Source organism: Pyrus communis, chromosome 17 (genome assembly GCF_041283825.1).
Source record: "Pyrus communis isolate YQ-2024b chromosome 17, ASM4128382v1, whole genome shotgun sequence".
NCBI lineage: Eukaryota > Viridiplantae > Streptophyta > Magnoliopsida > Rosales > Rosaceae > Pyrus > Pyrus communis.
In genome coordinates, this window is record NC_142581.1 from 4116026 (window position 1) to 4130161 (window position 14136).

Below are 14136 nucleotides of genomic sequence, written 5' to 3' on the forward strand. Positions count from 1 at the left end.
CATTTGATTCATGATGTCAAACAGTTTAGTAAGATATGCAGATAAGGATTCATCATCTCTCATCCTAGTATACCCAAATTCTCTGCGTAAACCTTGTAATTTCACATTTCTAACCTGTTTATCACCTCTGAATTCTTGTTGTAGGATATCCCAAGCTCATTTGGAGGTTTTTTCATTAGAAATCCTGGGAAAAATCTAATCAGTCACAACTCCTTGGATCAACCCAAGAGCTTTAACATCCTTCATTATGATCTCCGCAACATTTGTTGAAATTTCAGTAGCTGCATCATTCTCCTTCTTTTCATCAGTTATCACAACCATAGTAGATGATTCTGGGATAGTGAACCCAGTCTCTACAAGCTCCCACAATCCATAAGACCTGAGAATGGTTCGCATTCTGATATTCCAGAATTCATAGTTCTCGCCATTGAAAATGGGAGTGCGAAGTTCAGAACTCATTGATCGAGCCATATTAGACGCAGATCTTCGATTTTGGAGATTTAAGAAACTCGATTCTTCAGCGATGAAGCTCAAAGCAAGCGATTCACTGAAGAACCCAGAAATCACAGATTCACGTCCAGATTAAAGCAATGAACCTGGCTCTGAGGCCATGTTAAAGTTTATGAAGCAGCAGAGCACAAATCAAAAGAAATCAATAAGATTTTGATTTGTACTTAGAAAAACATGAAGAAAATGAAGGTGCGAAGAAGATGAAAGGTTCTGTTTCTTTTTTTTTTTCTTTTTCTGATTCTATTCAGCTATGACTGAATTGATGAAGCTACAAAACATAGAGTGGGGAGGGAGATATAGCCGTTTGAAGGCGCACTCACACACCCACCTCACACACACACTCACGTGCTCATCACATGCTCACATATAAGTGAGCTGTTATACCATGAGACACACACATCTAGCCTATTAGCTTTGATTTAATCTGAACCTTACATTTTAAACAAAGAGCAACAACTTTGAATTACAAGGGAAAACAAAACACTTTAATCAGAAGGCAGCTGCAAAGCTTAAACATCAACATTTTATAACTAATTTATATGCCAATGGGAATGTGCGCCATGGCATTCTCTCTTTAAGTATGCATGGAAATGGTCTTATACAACTTCATGAGATTGTTCTCTGTAACTGTCGTTAATTTTTCTCTCTAACTAGCTAGCAACTGCAAACAAAGATTATTTACCCAAAAAAAAAAAACTGGAAACAAAGATTTAAAACCCGAGAGAGAGAGAGAGAGAAAGAAAGAGAGAGAGAGAGAGAGATTGTAGGAGGTGTGACCTGAAATGTGTCTAAGCTTGTTTTCTTTTTAATTTCTGCTAGACATCAGGCAGGACTGCAAACATGAAAGGATGGAGTGAATGTAATAGTGTACGTTATTACCAGTTGAATAGGCTTCTGAAGAGAAGGAGGTAAAGTAAGTACGAAGAGAGCCTGCAGGCTTTATTTAATTAACGACCTAGAGTGAGGCGCATTATGAGAGGGATAGTTGAGAACATAGCTAGTGTCAACATCACATACACAAGATCCAACAACATAATTATATATATGTATGCTAGTTATATAGCTAAGGGTTATGAGTGTTTTGTGTTGGTTATTACCTATATGTTGGAGTACTAGTGCAGATAATTTGAATATGGTATTAAAAGAATATCAATTTTAATTTTAGTTACTTATGCATATTGTTATTATCGCTTACTGTCTTTGTTTTCGGTTGTAAGTGACTGAAATGGTGTGCTTGAATATAACCAGTTTATATTTAACCCCATCTTGGTAGTTTCTGGTCCACCGTCGAGAAACAAGTAAAGTCCTTAACATGCAAAGGCATTAATAAGAACCAAACTTGGCACAATCCTTTATAGAAGAAGTTTTATTACTTGTGGTGCAAGAACTCAATATACATACAATTTGTTCTAAATACAATCATTTTTTCTATTGGCAAAAGCCAACGTATGTTTGATAATCAACAAACCAAAAGATTCACTAAGCCTCTTCAAAGGTCAAAGTGTGAAGCCTATATATACCAACTGAGAAGTCATTTCCCTTTCTACAATACACTCGTGTATGAGATGCACTAGTGTTTGAACGGCTAGATTGAGATTGTCAAAATCCAAAGAAAGTAAAGAAAGAAAAAGGGTATGCATAAACCATTCCATTTCTACAATAACTTGTGTATGACATGCAGTGTCTAAACGGTTAGATTAAAATTCTCAAAATCGAACTATTCAATGCACCAGAATATAGGATCCACAAGTGCATTATAGAATTTTCACCATAACACGGTACATGTTTGTGAAAGAGTTTGGTTAGTTAAGATAAAGGCCTTCATCACGAGTAGATGAGCAGTGTACTACAAGTAGTTAGAACTGCAAAAGCTTTATGTGTTGCCTCCCTGATTAATTTGTTTTACATAGATATCATAGTTCAGTACTTTACAGGAGGTGCAGGACAGTGGTAGCACTGCTCCATGCAGTTGGCGTATAATAACCAAGAAAAGAGGATTTACCAAACAAAACAAATAAAATTACAAAACCTAGAGAAGTGAAGTCGATCTGGTCATTTCTGGCAAAGCAGTAGTAAAAAGAAAGTTAACTCGTACTTCCTGTTCTTTTTATAGTTCCCGTGAATCCAAAACCATTCATACTTTTTGATCTTGTTTTCGTCAATCTCGCGTCACTGGTCGTCAAGTTTTGATTTGTTTTTTTTATCATAGTTCACATCTTTCTACCCTAGTAGTGTTGGTGAGAATTTGCGGGCAAAATTGCAGTTTTTCCTCAGTACAACATGCATTGAGTGTCATTCCACAATTGACCGTCTTAGAACAAATTCAACCTTTTAATCCAACAACTTAAAAAACGTTGGCACTTAGTGCTTCTAGGTACCGAAGAAAATTGAACAAAATTGGCTTTATTAACAATTGTTCAAACAATTTAAAATTGGTGACTAATGATTGCGGAATTTGATCCAACTAACAATTAGAACCCAATTAATCGATGTTCAAATGAATTATGAATTGATTAAAATGATTTCCGCATTCATCCTTCTTTATCCTACACTTTTGGTTGATAGAGAAAGAATGCAGGAGGATAAAATGAGAGCGAAAATTAGTACTCAATTTATATAATGGCAGCTTTTTGTGAGTAAAAACAAGTAATTAGAAAACTCATCAACAAGAACGAAACTCATAAAAAAAATAAAAAAACAATATTATACTACTTGTTGCAAAGCTCTTCAAGTCCTCGCTCTAAAAACGACAAGTCGTACAAAAGCCTCTCTCTCTCCCTCTCTCTCCCCCCTTCGATTCCCTTCTTCTCGCTCGCTAGTATTAACAAACTTGAAAGCTCCCAAACTCCCATTCAAGATTCAACGTCCCTCTCGATCCAGAGGTTTTTCTAGGGTTTAGCCCAATCCCAAAATTCAATCTCTCTCTCTCTCTCTCTCTCTCTCTCTCTCTCTCTTTTTCTTTTGCTTGTTCGCAAATCGGATCGAATGGTGGTACGAGCGTCGCCGTATCTCTGAGCTCAGCCTCTGCTCCGCCGGTGATTCTATTGGATCGCAAAAGCGTGGACTTCACCGGTAAGCCTCCGCCTCTAAGTTCGCTCTTTCTTTCGCTTCCGCCTATTTTTCAATTCAGTTGGTTTGATTTCAATTCCTAGTTAGAAGTTTCAGGGTTTGTTAGAAAGCTCCAGAAAATTAAGCTTTGATCCATTTGGTTTCTTTTTCTACTTCCAATTTTTCAAATAATTTGTAACGGCTAGTAGTTCCATTGATTGGAAGCTCCCTTTTGCTGAGAAAAGATTTCCTAAACGAAACGAAAAAAAAAGTCAAATCTTTGTATCAGGACCAGCTCAGTGAAGTTCTTTTTCCATTTTTCGTATTTGTATTCGGGTTTTCTTGTCTGTGTAGGGATAAGTTTTTTCTATTTTGAATCTTATGTTGTTTTTACTTGCATTTTCGTAGGGATAGACGGAGGCATAATCGATGATTTTTTGCGGGTAGATAATGTGGGTTTACGGGGACTTTCACCAAGAATGTTGGTTTTGAATATACTACATTGGGTGGCCTGATATGAGGGTTTGAATATGACCAATGGGGGTGGGGAGAGTGGAAGAGAGCATGAACAACACAATAGAATGCAGAGAATATCGAGCGATGATGAATTTGCAAAATCAATTGCGAAGATTGCTGTAGTGCAAGTATGTGAGATAGTGGGGTTTCAGACATTCCAGTTGTCTGCTCTCGAAACACTTTCTGATGTTGCTGTTCAGTACATTCATAACATCGGGAAGACTGCGCATTTATATGCTAATTTAGCTGGAAGGGTGGAATGTAATGTTTTTGATATCATTCAAGGGTTGGAAGATTTGGGCGTGGTGCAGGGATTTATAGGTGCTTCAGACGTTGATCATTGTCTTGCAAGTTCGGGGACGGTTAGGGAAATTGCTCAGTATGTTACTGAAACTGAACATATTCCATTTGCCTACTCTATTCCTCAATTCCCAGTTGTTAAGGACCGAAAGCTGACTCCTAGTTTTTGGCAAAGAGGGGTAGAGACGCCTGGAGAGCATATACCTAGTTGGTTGCCTGCTTTTCCTGAATCACATACATATGCCCAGTCTCCAATATCCAATGAGAGAGCTATAGAACCTCACACTGATATGATTGAGCAAGAAAAACAACAGAGAAATGTGGAGCGGTCTCTGTATAATTTGCAGCGGAGGCTTTTATGCAATGGGTTGGAGGGACCTTCTGTTGGCCCTGAAGATGCTGATAAGGCAAAACAAGCAAGGGAAAGTAACCCTTTTCTTGCTACACCTCTGCAATATGGGGAGACAGAAGTATCTCATGTTGCTCTTCCAGCTAAACTTTCAAGTGAAGCCACAGCACGAAATATTGTTGCTGAGAACCATGTCCTGAATCAGTCTTCACTGCTGGAGACCTTTGCTCCAGCTATTGAAGCAGTGAAGAGTGGATCGTGTGAATCAGAGGAGGGGCGGAAAGAGATTCTTTTGAACAGGAGACCAATTGTGCAATTTAAGGTTGGAACCGCGAAGAAGTCCTTTGGTACTATGTTTCATTCAAGCCCACACAACAAGGGTTTTCAGAAAACTGATTCCTGGTTTGAAAGAGAAAATGAGAAGGATGTAAAGAAACGGAGGGCTGAGAAGATTCTGAAGGATTCCATGGAAAACCAAGAGGAGCTTGCTGAGTTGTAAATTAGGTTGTTTTTCGACTAGAATTCATACACTTGTTTTAGGATACTAGCAGTGGGAGCGGGCTCGCATAGTGTTGTCTGCATCTGGACATTGTAGAATGGAATTACACAATTCTGGAGGGAATTCTCCCACCTTAACAAGTTTAAAGGTATGTTAGTGTCAGTTGCAGTGATACACCCAGTTAATGATTATTTCTAATACAAATTCTTTTGTTTTCGTTATTTAGTGGTTCTACTCTGAACGCGCGCACAAGTTTCCTCATCTGTTTTGTACTTTGTTGTTATATCAAATTTATGTTTAGTTTCATAATTATAGACTAATGAAAGGTTAATGTGTTTTCCAGTTCAATAAATTGTGCATATCTGGAACAAGAAATTGGAAGGGAAATATGCGTACACCATAATTGTATTATAGATCTATGTCCTCTATCAAGGGTTTACATGTTAGAGAATAGCTGAAATTTTACCAATAGTGATTTGTGGCTTTACAGAAGATAAAACTGAAGGATTATTGTGAAATGTATATAAAATACTCCCCCCTCTCCTGTTCTTCCAACCAAAGCTTGAAAATAAAAACAAAAGAAGAAAAGGACAAGAAGGAAACGATTAAGACTTAGAATAATTCATTTAGAAGGCAAAAATCAATGTTATCAACTGCTCCTTCTTGGCAAGCCTGCAATGCCTACCAGACTAATTATGCAAACCAGCTATGTCATCACCGCTCAAAGCTTCAGACATGATGCTTCACAAACTACCTTCATCGTCATCCAAGCTGCCGGTTGAGTTTTTGAAATCAATGTTAGCACCGCCCCTTCTCAGAAAACAGTTGCCTGCAATGCCCACCGGACCAACCATGCAGGCCAACTGAATCACCACTCACAATTTCATTTATCAAATCTTTAAAGATCAATCGCTCAACATCCAACACTACACCTGGAATTTCACTGTCACACTCTGTCCAATTCTTTGCTTGATCCGTGAAATCTTCCAACAAGATGTTTCTCAAACCTTCATCCTCGTCATCCAGGCTGCCATTCAAGTTCTTTCTTTGTAGCTGATCAACCTCTGAACACATTTCTTTCAGAAGCTGCTGACTTCTTGGTTTCCCATCGGCCAGCTTGTGTGGTGGGAACCACTGCTTCAAAGAATCTTCCACCACTAGTTTTTGAACAAGGAATTCATTAACAACCTCAAATACTAGTTTTCTTTGAAGTTTCTCATCAGGTTTGGGCTGGAGATCAGAAGGTATTGTATTTGCTCTGATATCTTCCAGTGCAAGGAACAAATTAGGGTTGATCAGGTGGTCTGATGTGTGGAGCTCAGTGGTTGTCCAGGGAGATTCGAGATATTCCAGAATACCCGATGCCAGCAATATTTCTGAAATGTACATGTGGTCTGGATTTGTACTGTCACAGAGGGGACCCGTGATGGGGTTCTCGTGTGTCCTGCTCATGCATCGATGATTCTGAATCAGGTTCTCTAATCTTTTATGATCAATTTCTGCCCCAGGACCGGGCATTGTGTTGTTGGATAACAGAGCTTGGTTCATTGGGTCATACCCTGCTATATCCAGAATTTGTGCTTCATCGTCTGCAGCAAGAAATTTGAGGAAATTTAGTATAAACGAGTCTTGCATTCTATACCACATATAAGGGATCAGTTGCAGAAGAACTATACCTTTGAAGGCATTTGATATCTTCTTCACTGGAGATGGTGAGTCATCGCGATAGAATGTCGAATCAAGAACAGAGACAGGGCTTGGTTGTTCAGAAGAAGCTTTCCTAGTTTCTGCCGTTGACCTGTCATCAATCAACCCCACTGCTGGGTGCTGTGGGAAAGAGAAAACAGAACATCTGTCAACCCAGATAAGAAATAACTTACAGGAATGAATGAGAAGTGGGACACCCTTACCTTTATTTTTTGGTTATGCTGGAAATGCGTGCGTGAGATCCTATCTGATTGGTGAACGCTTGTGGCTGTGTCTGTGTGAGAGGTCAAGCTGATGGTGCTTCCAGATTGCTGTGAAGTGGAATCATCGTGATGACTCATCTCTCTCATCTTGGTGCTAGCCTCCCTCAGTTGCGCATTACTTTGATGCAAACTGGGTGTCTTATGCCCAAGTTTTCTACCTGGGGTGGTTGCTTCTAATGACTGCCTAGTGTGTTGTCTTCTGGTCATGCTTGAATTCAATGATGGCGTGCTTGGAGGAGACTGCTTCTCCAATCCAAGTCTTCTCTGTTGCATTTTCGGGCTCGTGATTTTTGAACTCCTACTTGAGCTGATGACTTTTTCTTCAGTCGTAGTTTGCGATGCCTTTGGTTTTTGTGCAGATTTCAAAGTTCTTACGTTAGAATTATCATCAATGGAATGAAGGTGTCGATTGAAAGGATCTCTGACATGATTGTTCCTTGGTGTCGGGTCTTTGGCTGTATTCTTGTCAACCAATCCCTTTCTGTTACCACCAGGATCACTAGTCCGAAGCTTCCGAAGACCTAACGTGTCATTCATGGAATCCACCATGGAAGCAGAGCTGTGGGTTTTATCAATGAGTTTAGCTGGTTTCATTATGACGATGGGTGATTTATAACTCTTTGGAGATAGGGAACCCTTGGCCGTGGCAGGAACTGATATTTTACTTTGTAGATTTCTCTGGCTTGCATTTACTGTGCTGTCAGAGGAAATGCTTTCGTTGCTTATTTGAGATGCAAAATTTAAGGCGTGATCCTTTCTTGTATCTGTCATTCCTTTCGTCTTCTGCATCGCTTCAAGTATTTGTTTAAGAGCTCTGAGATCCTTTCCTGATTTTTTAAACTCAAGATCTGCTAGCCTTTTCTCCATTTCACCGTATACTGAAGATGATGAGTTTGGAGCTTTTGTCGGTTCTTCTTGATGCTTGAAAGCTGATCGTTGAGAACCTTTGCTTCTGTGCGGCTGCCTCCAAGGAGCTGTTTCTATTGGAAACTTAGAATTCGAGGTGGGCTTCATGACTGAATCAGTACTTCTCCTCTGGGGTGAGCTGAAGTCTTTCTTGGTATTCACAAGGAGTATTCCGGAAAAAATATCTTGCTTGTTTTCAGTGGTTGCTCTTGATGATCTTGAGAAGGGATCAGATCTATCAGATGTGCCAGTATTAATCAGCCTTAATGGACTATCAATGGTTGACACGGAATCTGATAGATCCAGTCCCATCAACTTTGCAACTACATTAGACGGTCTTTTAGCGCTTCCAGGTTCATGCTGCAGGTCAAGCATTTTGTTGCTGTTCCCATATTCTCTCTGCAGATCCTTGATGAAGTAATTTGCTTTTGTTTCTGGGTTACAACCCCTCCTTGTGGAACGTTCTTTGCTGTCCAAAGAAAGCCTTGGGATTTCTCTGAGTTTTACGGTGGATTTTGATGCATCGCGTGACTCTCTTCCATCATAAGAGAACCTCCGAGCATCTTTTGGTACAAAACGTGTACCACCGTCCTTCTCTTCATTTGAACTCCAAGGTGCGACCCGAAGCTTTCCAGGAACTTGAAATGACTCATTAACACCAGAAACCCTTGGGTTGGTGGATTTGATTGGTGAAGGCCTCGGGGAGTCAATGTACGTCAATGCATGACCAGCTCCATCTTTAGCTGCAGGTTTAACTGAAATACCACGGGCTTCTCTGTACGTTGAGTCTTTGACAAGATCTTGCAGATCAACAGATTGCCGGCGTATGTGCATCAAAACATTTGGTTGGTTCAGAGATAGGTCCCGAGCGTGTTTGTCGTTGGAAATGGTTCGGCTGGACAAAAATGGTTCTTGCTCAGCTGCCTTTTGATGTTCAAGAGACGAGAAGCTACATGAACACGGCGAAGAAGAAACAGTGGTCTTTGATGATTCTGTGGAGTTTCGTTGTTTCTCTTTCACCACCTTTTTTCGAATTTTTTCCTGCAAATTCCAAAATGCATGTAATGAATGTTTCTCTTTAATCTAATCAAAAGATTGAGAGTCAGACTTCTAATTAAACTTTAAGTCCGCTAATGTGATAAGTGCTGAATTCTTACGGTAGCTTTCTGCACTGTTCTTGGTTCTACTGCGTGGTTGCAATTCTCACCTGAAAAAAAAAAGTAAAAATATATAAATACATTATACATGTATTATGAAACTATAAATGCATATTAATAAAAATAAAAATAAACATGTTATTAACATTTTGCTCAACGCTTAAGAAATAATTTAATTACCAACTTCTATGTCATTTAGTTTTTTCAGCATTATCTTTTTGTAAAATATTTATTGCTTAAATTTGATCAAATTCAAAAAGTCTTTAAATTTCTGAGCTGATGTAAATCGTTCGTAAAAGGAAATAGTAAATCAAAAGAAGCCCCATCAATAAGAATCCAACTTCTCCTCATTTACAAAACCAATGGTTTTTTTATTTTTTACTAAAAGCCCTTTTTCTATAACTGCTTTGAGCTGAACTGCACTTTCAAGCAAATGGTAGAAATAAGAAATACCTGGAGGGAGTCTCTTGTGGTTCTGGCCATTGATACGCCGGCCGGTGAGGAAATGGTGGCGATCAAAGAGCTGAAATATTCCACTCATGCACCCAATTTGCTTATGGAGATCCCGGCTCTCATCCTTTAGAGAATGCAGAATCTTTGCAGACATCTTCACTTCCACCTCCTTCCCCTCTTGCTTCACAAACCACCAGCTCACACCTTTGAAACTTCCATTTCTGCAAATTGCGGGCAGCAAAACGCTTATAAATAATTGGTTTCAAGAATTTTACACGACCCCAAAAAACATACAGTTTCAAAAACAATACTGATTTTCTGTCTAGCCAAAAACAACAAATTTTTGTCTGAGTTTTTGCTCGAGTCACCATTCTTCTAGCTAGTTACACAAGCTGCATTGAGTTTTTTTCTCACTATATATTAATAATCTTCTTTTTCTTGGATTTTCTCTAAAGTTTTTGTACAGAACAAAAGAGGAGAGAATAAGAGAACAAGAAATATATAAGAAAAAAACATGGTAATTGATCAGAAAAAAAGTCCCTTACCTATGGAATATATAAAAATAAATGAAATTCGGCTTTTGGGTTTCACAGAACAAGGGAGACAATATTCGCCTGCAAAACCAAAAGGAAAAAAAGAGACATATGGGAAGGGACCCAACACTCAACAATCACCCACAGCAACCCCACCTTCCAAGGAGTTGTAAGGAGTATGGAGGAGGACTACTATCTATCAAAGAATACTAGTGCGCTGGCCAGAGCAGACGGATTAAGTTCTGCAGACCCAAGAAGAAATGTCTTTTTATTTTTTCTTATCTTTTGGGTTTTCTCACACAGCACAAAAGAATAACTTGTCCTTTGGCTCTCTCTAGGGAAGGCAGGCATATATAGACACACACACACACACACACACATAAGAGGGTTTGTGGTTGTATTTGTTATATATGCAGTGCTCGATATCAGTTTGGCAAAGAATGAGAATTGGTGATTACCTTTTATATTATATCACGAGAGAGAAGTTTTTTGTGTTATTAAATTAATATTATAGTTTAATCTAAATTATCGGGAAAAGAATTCAAATTTGAGTACATAAGAACATATTATTTTAGCTAATTTGACTACTCTTTTATCAAAATGCGAAATTCAAACTTAAGTACATACAATGAGAACGCAATACTTTTGCTAATGTGATCACACCTAATTTTGTAGAAAGAGGCAGGGTTTTAGAAACAAATTAAAATGAGAGTTGCAGCTAGGATTATTTAAAGAAAATGACACAGTTTTCAGAACTAATAATTTAAAAAACATAAGAATTGGGATCTCAACCCTCTTAATTAAGTAATTCTTCAATGTTAGTCTTTCTCTATTAAAAACAATTAGAAATCATAAGAAATAAGTGCCATATTGTTATGGTAGAATTAATGCTTGTACAAGTGAGTCATTTACATTTAAAACCCCTAATAAAAGAGAATTAGGATAATAAGGTATGAGGAAGGAGAGGGTGGGAAAGAGGTGGGAGAGATCGATGTGAATGGGTGGGTCAGATCACAGATGTGGTTTGTTCAATTTTTCTCCCCACTTCCATGTGTGTGGGTCTGGAAGGGCAGGACCTGTATCCACATAAGCATGTGGATTTGTCAGAGGGTGGAAGAAATAAGAAAGTGGATTAATGTACTGGAAAGCAGCTCGCCAAGCCTAATAAAACCACATTTCCAGCCATTTCCCTAGCCAATTTACCAAGCTATCCTCCTCTAGATAATCTGAAACCTCTTGATGTTTCGATGACAACTTGACATAGGAAACTACAAATTAAGTGAAGGATAAATTGGTGTTTGACCTCTTGAACTATTATTCTAGTTGATATTGATCTCTCAAATTAGTTTTTTGGTAAATTGACTTTGAGAACTATTTGATATTAGCCAATGACCTTCTGACCGTCAGATTTGGTGAACTATCACTCACTCTGCCATCAAATACTAGCACAACTTTACTCTCAAGAGTGAATCACATATTGGTCACAGGCTAGTATTCAGCGATAAAGTGGATGAAAATCTAACAATGAGAGATTAATTGGCTAATTTCAAATATAACCAAAAAAATAGTCTAGATAGTCAATTTCGACTGGAATACTAGTTTATGAAACCAAACGGCAATTTACTCAAATATTGAATACCCCGTCACTTAATTTTTGGTGAAGTATTCAATACTCCATAATATTGTAACGCATCGTCACAAATTAAGTCAAAATTGTCATAAACAACTACATAATTCTTTTGATTATTACCACAAGGCCATTTTTACCATCATTCATGTCATACAACATAGTTAGAATACAATTATTTGCACCACTTTGATTGGCTGCTGAACAATTAGCAGGAACTCCTGCTAAATAGCCATATTGACTGCTAAGCGGTTTGACAAATATTCACTTCTTTTTTATTGAAAATATCATGAACAGCCACATCAGCTATTTAGCAGGAGCTCCCGCTAATTATTCAGCATCCAAGCAAGGTCCTTATTTGCATAATGATCATAAAATTCGAAGTTAGTTCCTGTTTTAGCCAATTTACAACTTTATGCTGAAACCTGTCAGCAAGATCAGTACTGCAACTTTAAAGTAGAAATCGATTATTAAGTTTTTGGGCGTTTTAACTTTAAGCTGCAGTCTCCAAAAGACTGGTCCAATATATACGTTGTTTTTTTTTAAAGGACTAATTTGTGTTCAAGTCACAGCAATCTACTCTTTCGGAAGTCGGAAATACTAGCAAAGACATTTCAACCTCTAATCCATATACGTTGATAAAAGATATAAAAAAATTTAAGCAGATATGCATACATCCTCAAGCCGCTGGACCACTAGATTGTGCGGAAAAGACGCATGTTTCAGTGCTTATACTGCTTTGAGTCATCGAGTCGAGTCCCTTGTAAAAATGCATATTTTCTGTTTGAAGTTTACATTGGCACATGCATGGTACTTGCTGATGTATACGTTACAGGAGAAAGAAGAAGGTCCATGGACATATTATTGATGGAAATGGAAAAGAAATATAATTCCAGTTTTTTCGAAAATGGCATGATCTTTAGCACTACTATACTCAAACCTACCTTACATTATAGACTTATTTTTAGCTACACTACGAGGAATTCGATTTTAATCTCATTTTGCTCATTGTAACTCAAAGTTGTCACTGTACTCCCTGAAACTCAAAATTTGCTTCACTTTGCCTTCTGGAACTCGATTTTGATCATATTTTACCATTGAAACTTGAAAATCATCTTTATAAAAATTAAAATTCACTCCACATTGCCTTAGATCTATTAATTTCTTATGTATGTTTGATTTGGATGGGACAGGCTAATCAATTTCTTTTTTATTGTTTTCATATCTTCAATTTCTTTTAAACTTAATAATCACTAATTATTAAATATGTTAACGCATAATAGAGATTTTCTTATTGTATGTTGGATCCCATATATATATATATACATATATATATATATATATAGTCGCAAGGGGTGTAGCTAGAAATAAACCTACACTATACTATTAGTAAGGATGCGTAGAAGCATTCAAATTAAAACTACACTTTGGCATTTAGACTCACTTCAGTGACCAATATATATAGAGTCCGTCTACGGTACCTTAATAAAAAAATAAGACATCGATACAATTTAATTTAAACGACAAACTGTAATGAAGTAACATTCAACTATACTTAAAACATGCTCATCTCCTCAGCTTTTCTTTCATCTATTATGTACTGGATCAAACCTTATCTCAGGGGTGTGCTCTCTGTGCACCCTGCATGTATATTTCTAATCGAAATATGTCGGCATAATATCCAGTATACTGTGCCTCAACCGAGTACACTACTTTGTACCATTGCTAGGGTTTACACTTTAATGCATGAATAGCAATTCTTTGTCTCTTTGCTAAAAGATGTGCCTAATTGCACACAATAATCCAACGAGAGTCGACGTTTGATTCGCACTTGTAAATTGTGTTCAACATATTTATTACGGTCCATATATAGAAAATTAAAATGCCATCATGTTAATGCATCAGCTGAGAGACAGAGAAAGCTGTACAAAGATTTCTATGATTTATGGCTGATTGGAAAAGCATGTCCCAATAAGTGCTTCCACAAGAAATGTTCCTTTTTTTTTTTTTTTTTTTTTTTTTCATTTCTACTTGTTTGTTTTTCTACAACCTTATTTGCTATTTTTCTACACAATGCCAACACGCAGCAAAGTATATGGCTGCAGACTGCTGTAGTTTAAGTTTGTACATATTAGCAAAAGTGGGGTGGCCCAACACATATTTACAAAACTGTGTATATTATGTTTAGATAGGGCGTTGAGGGGAAGCGAAAAATGCAATAATACAAGACCCCAAATTTGAAGGGGTCTAAAAAAAATTTCATCTAAA

The 14136-nt window shown here is 37.7% G+C and overlaps 1 protein-coding gene and 1 pseudogene across 4 annotated transcripts; one reads left to right on the forward strand and one right to left on the reverse strand.

Annotated features, from left to right (window-relative positions):
- Positions 1 to 3247: 3247 nt before the first annotated feature.
- On the forward strand, positions 3248 to 9254 carry LOC137709562 (transcription initiation factor TFIID subunit 8 pseudogene; annotated as a pseudogene). 2 transcript variants are annotated; one of them, XR_015958537.1, is made up of 3 exons: positions 3248 to 3582; positions 3967 to 5370; positions 5566 to 9254. The product of XR_015958537.1 is annotated as a transcription initiation factor TFIID subunit 8 pseudogene, transcript variant X2 (transcript). The 2 variants fall into 2 exon arrangements; XR_015958536.1 differs by lacking the exon at positions 5566 to 9254 and having other exon boundaries at positions 3300 to 3582; positions 3967 to 5443.
- LOC137709561 (protein LONGIFOLIA 1-like) lies at positions 5598 to 11142 on the reverse strand. 2 transcript variants are annotated; one of them, XM_088689330.1, is made up of 6 exons: positions 10254 to 11142; positions 9709 to 9929; positions 9256 to 9305; positions 7133 to 9139; positions 6899 to 7049; positions 5598 to 6811 (listed from the first exon to the last, which is right to left on the reverse strand). In XM_088689330.1, exons 2-6 carry the CDS (start codon positions 9860 to 9862, stop codon positions 6021 to 6023), a joined length of 3153 nt encoding a protein of 1050 aa, XP_088545456.1. In that variant the 5' UTR covers positions 9863 to 9929; positions 10254 to 11142; the 3' UTR covers positions 5598 to 6020. The 2 variants fall into 2 exon arrangements, with proteins under 2 accessions (XP_088545456.1, XP_088545458.1); XM_088689332.1 differs by having other exon boundaries at positions 10020 to 10255.
- Positions 11143 to 14136: the final 2994 nt, after the last annotated feature.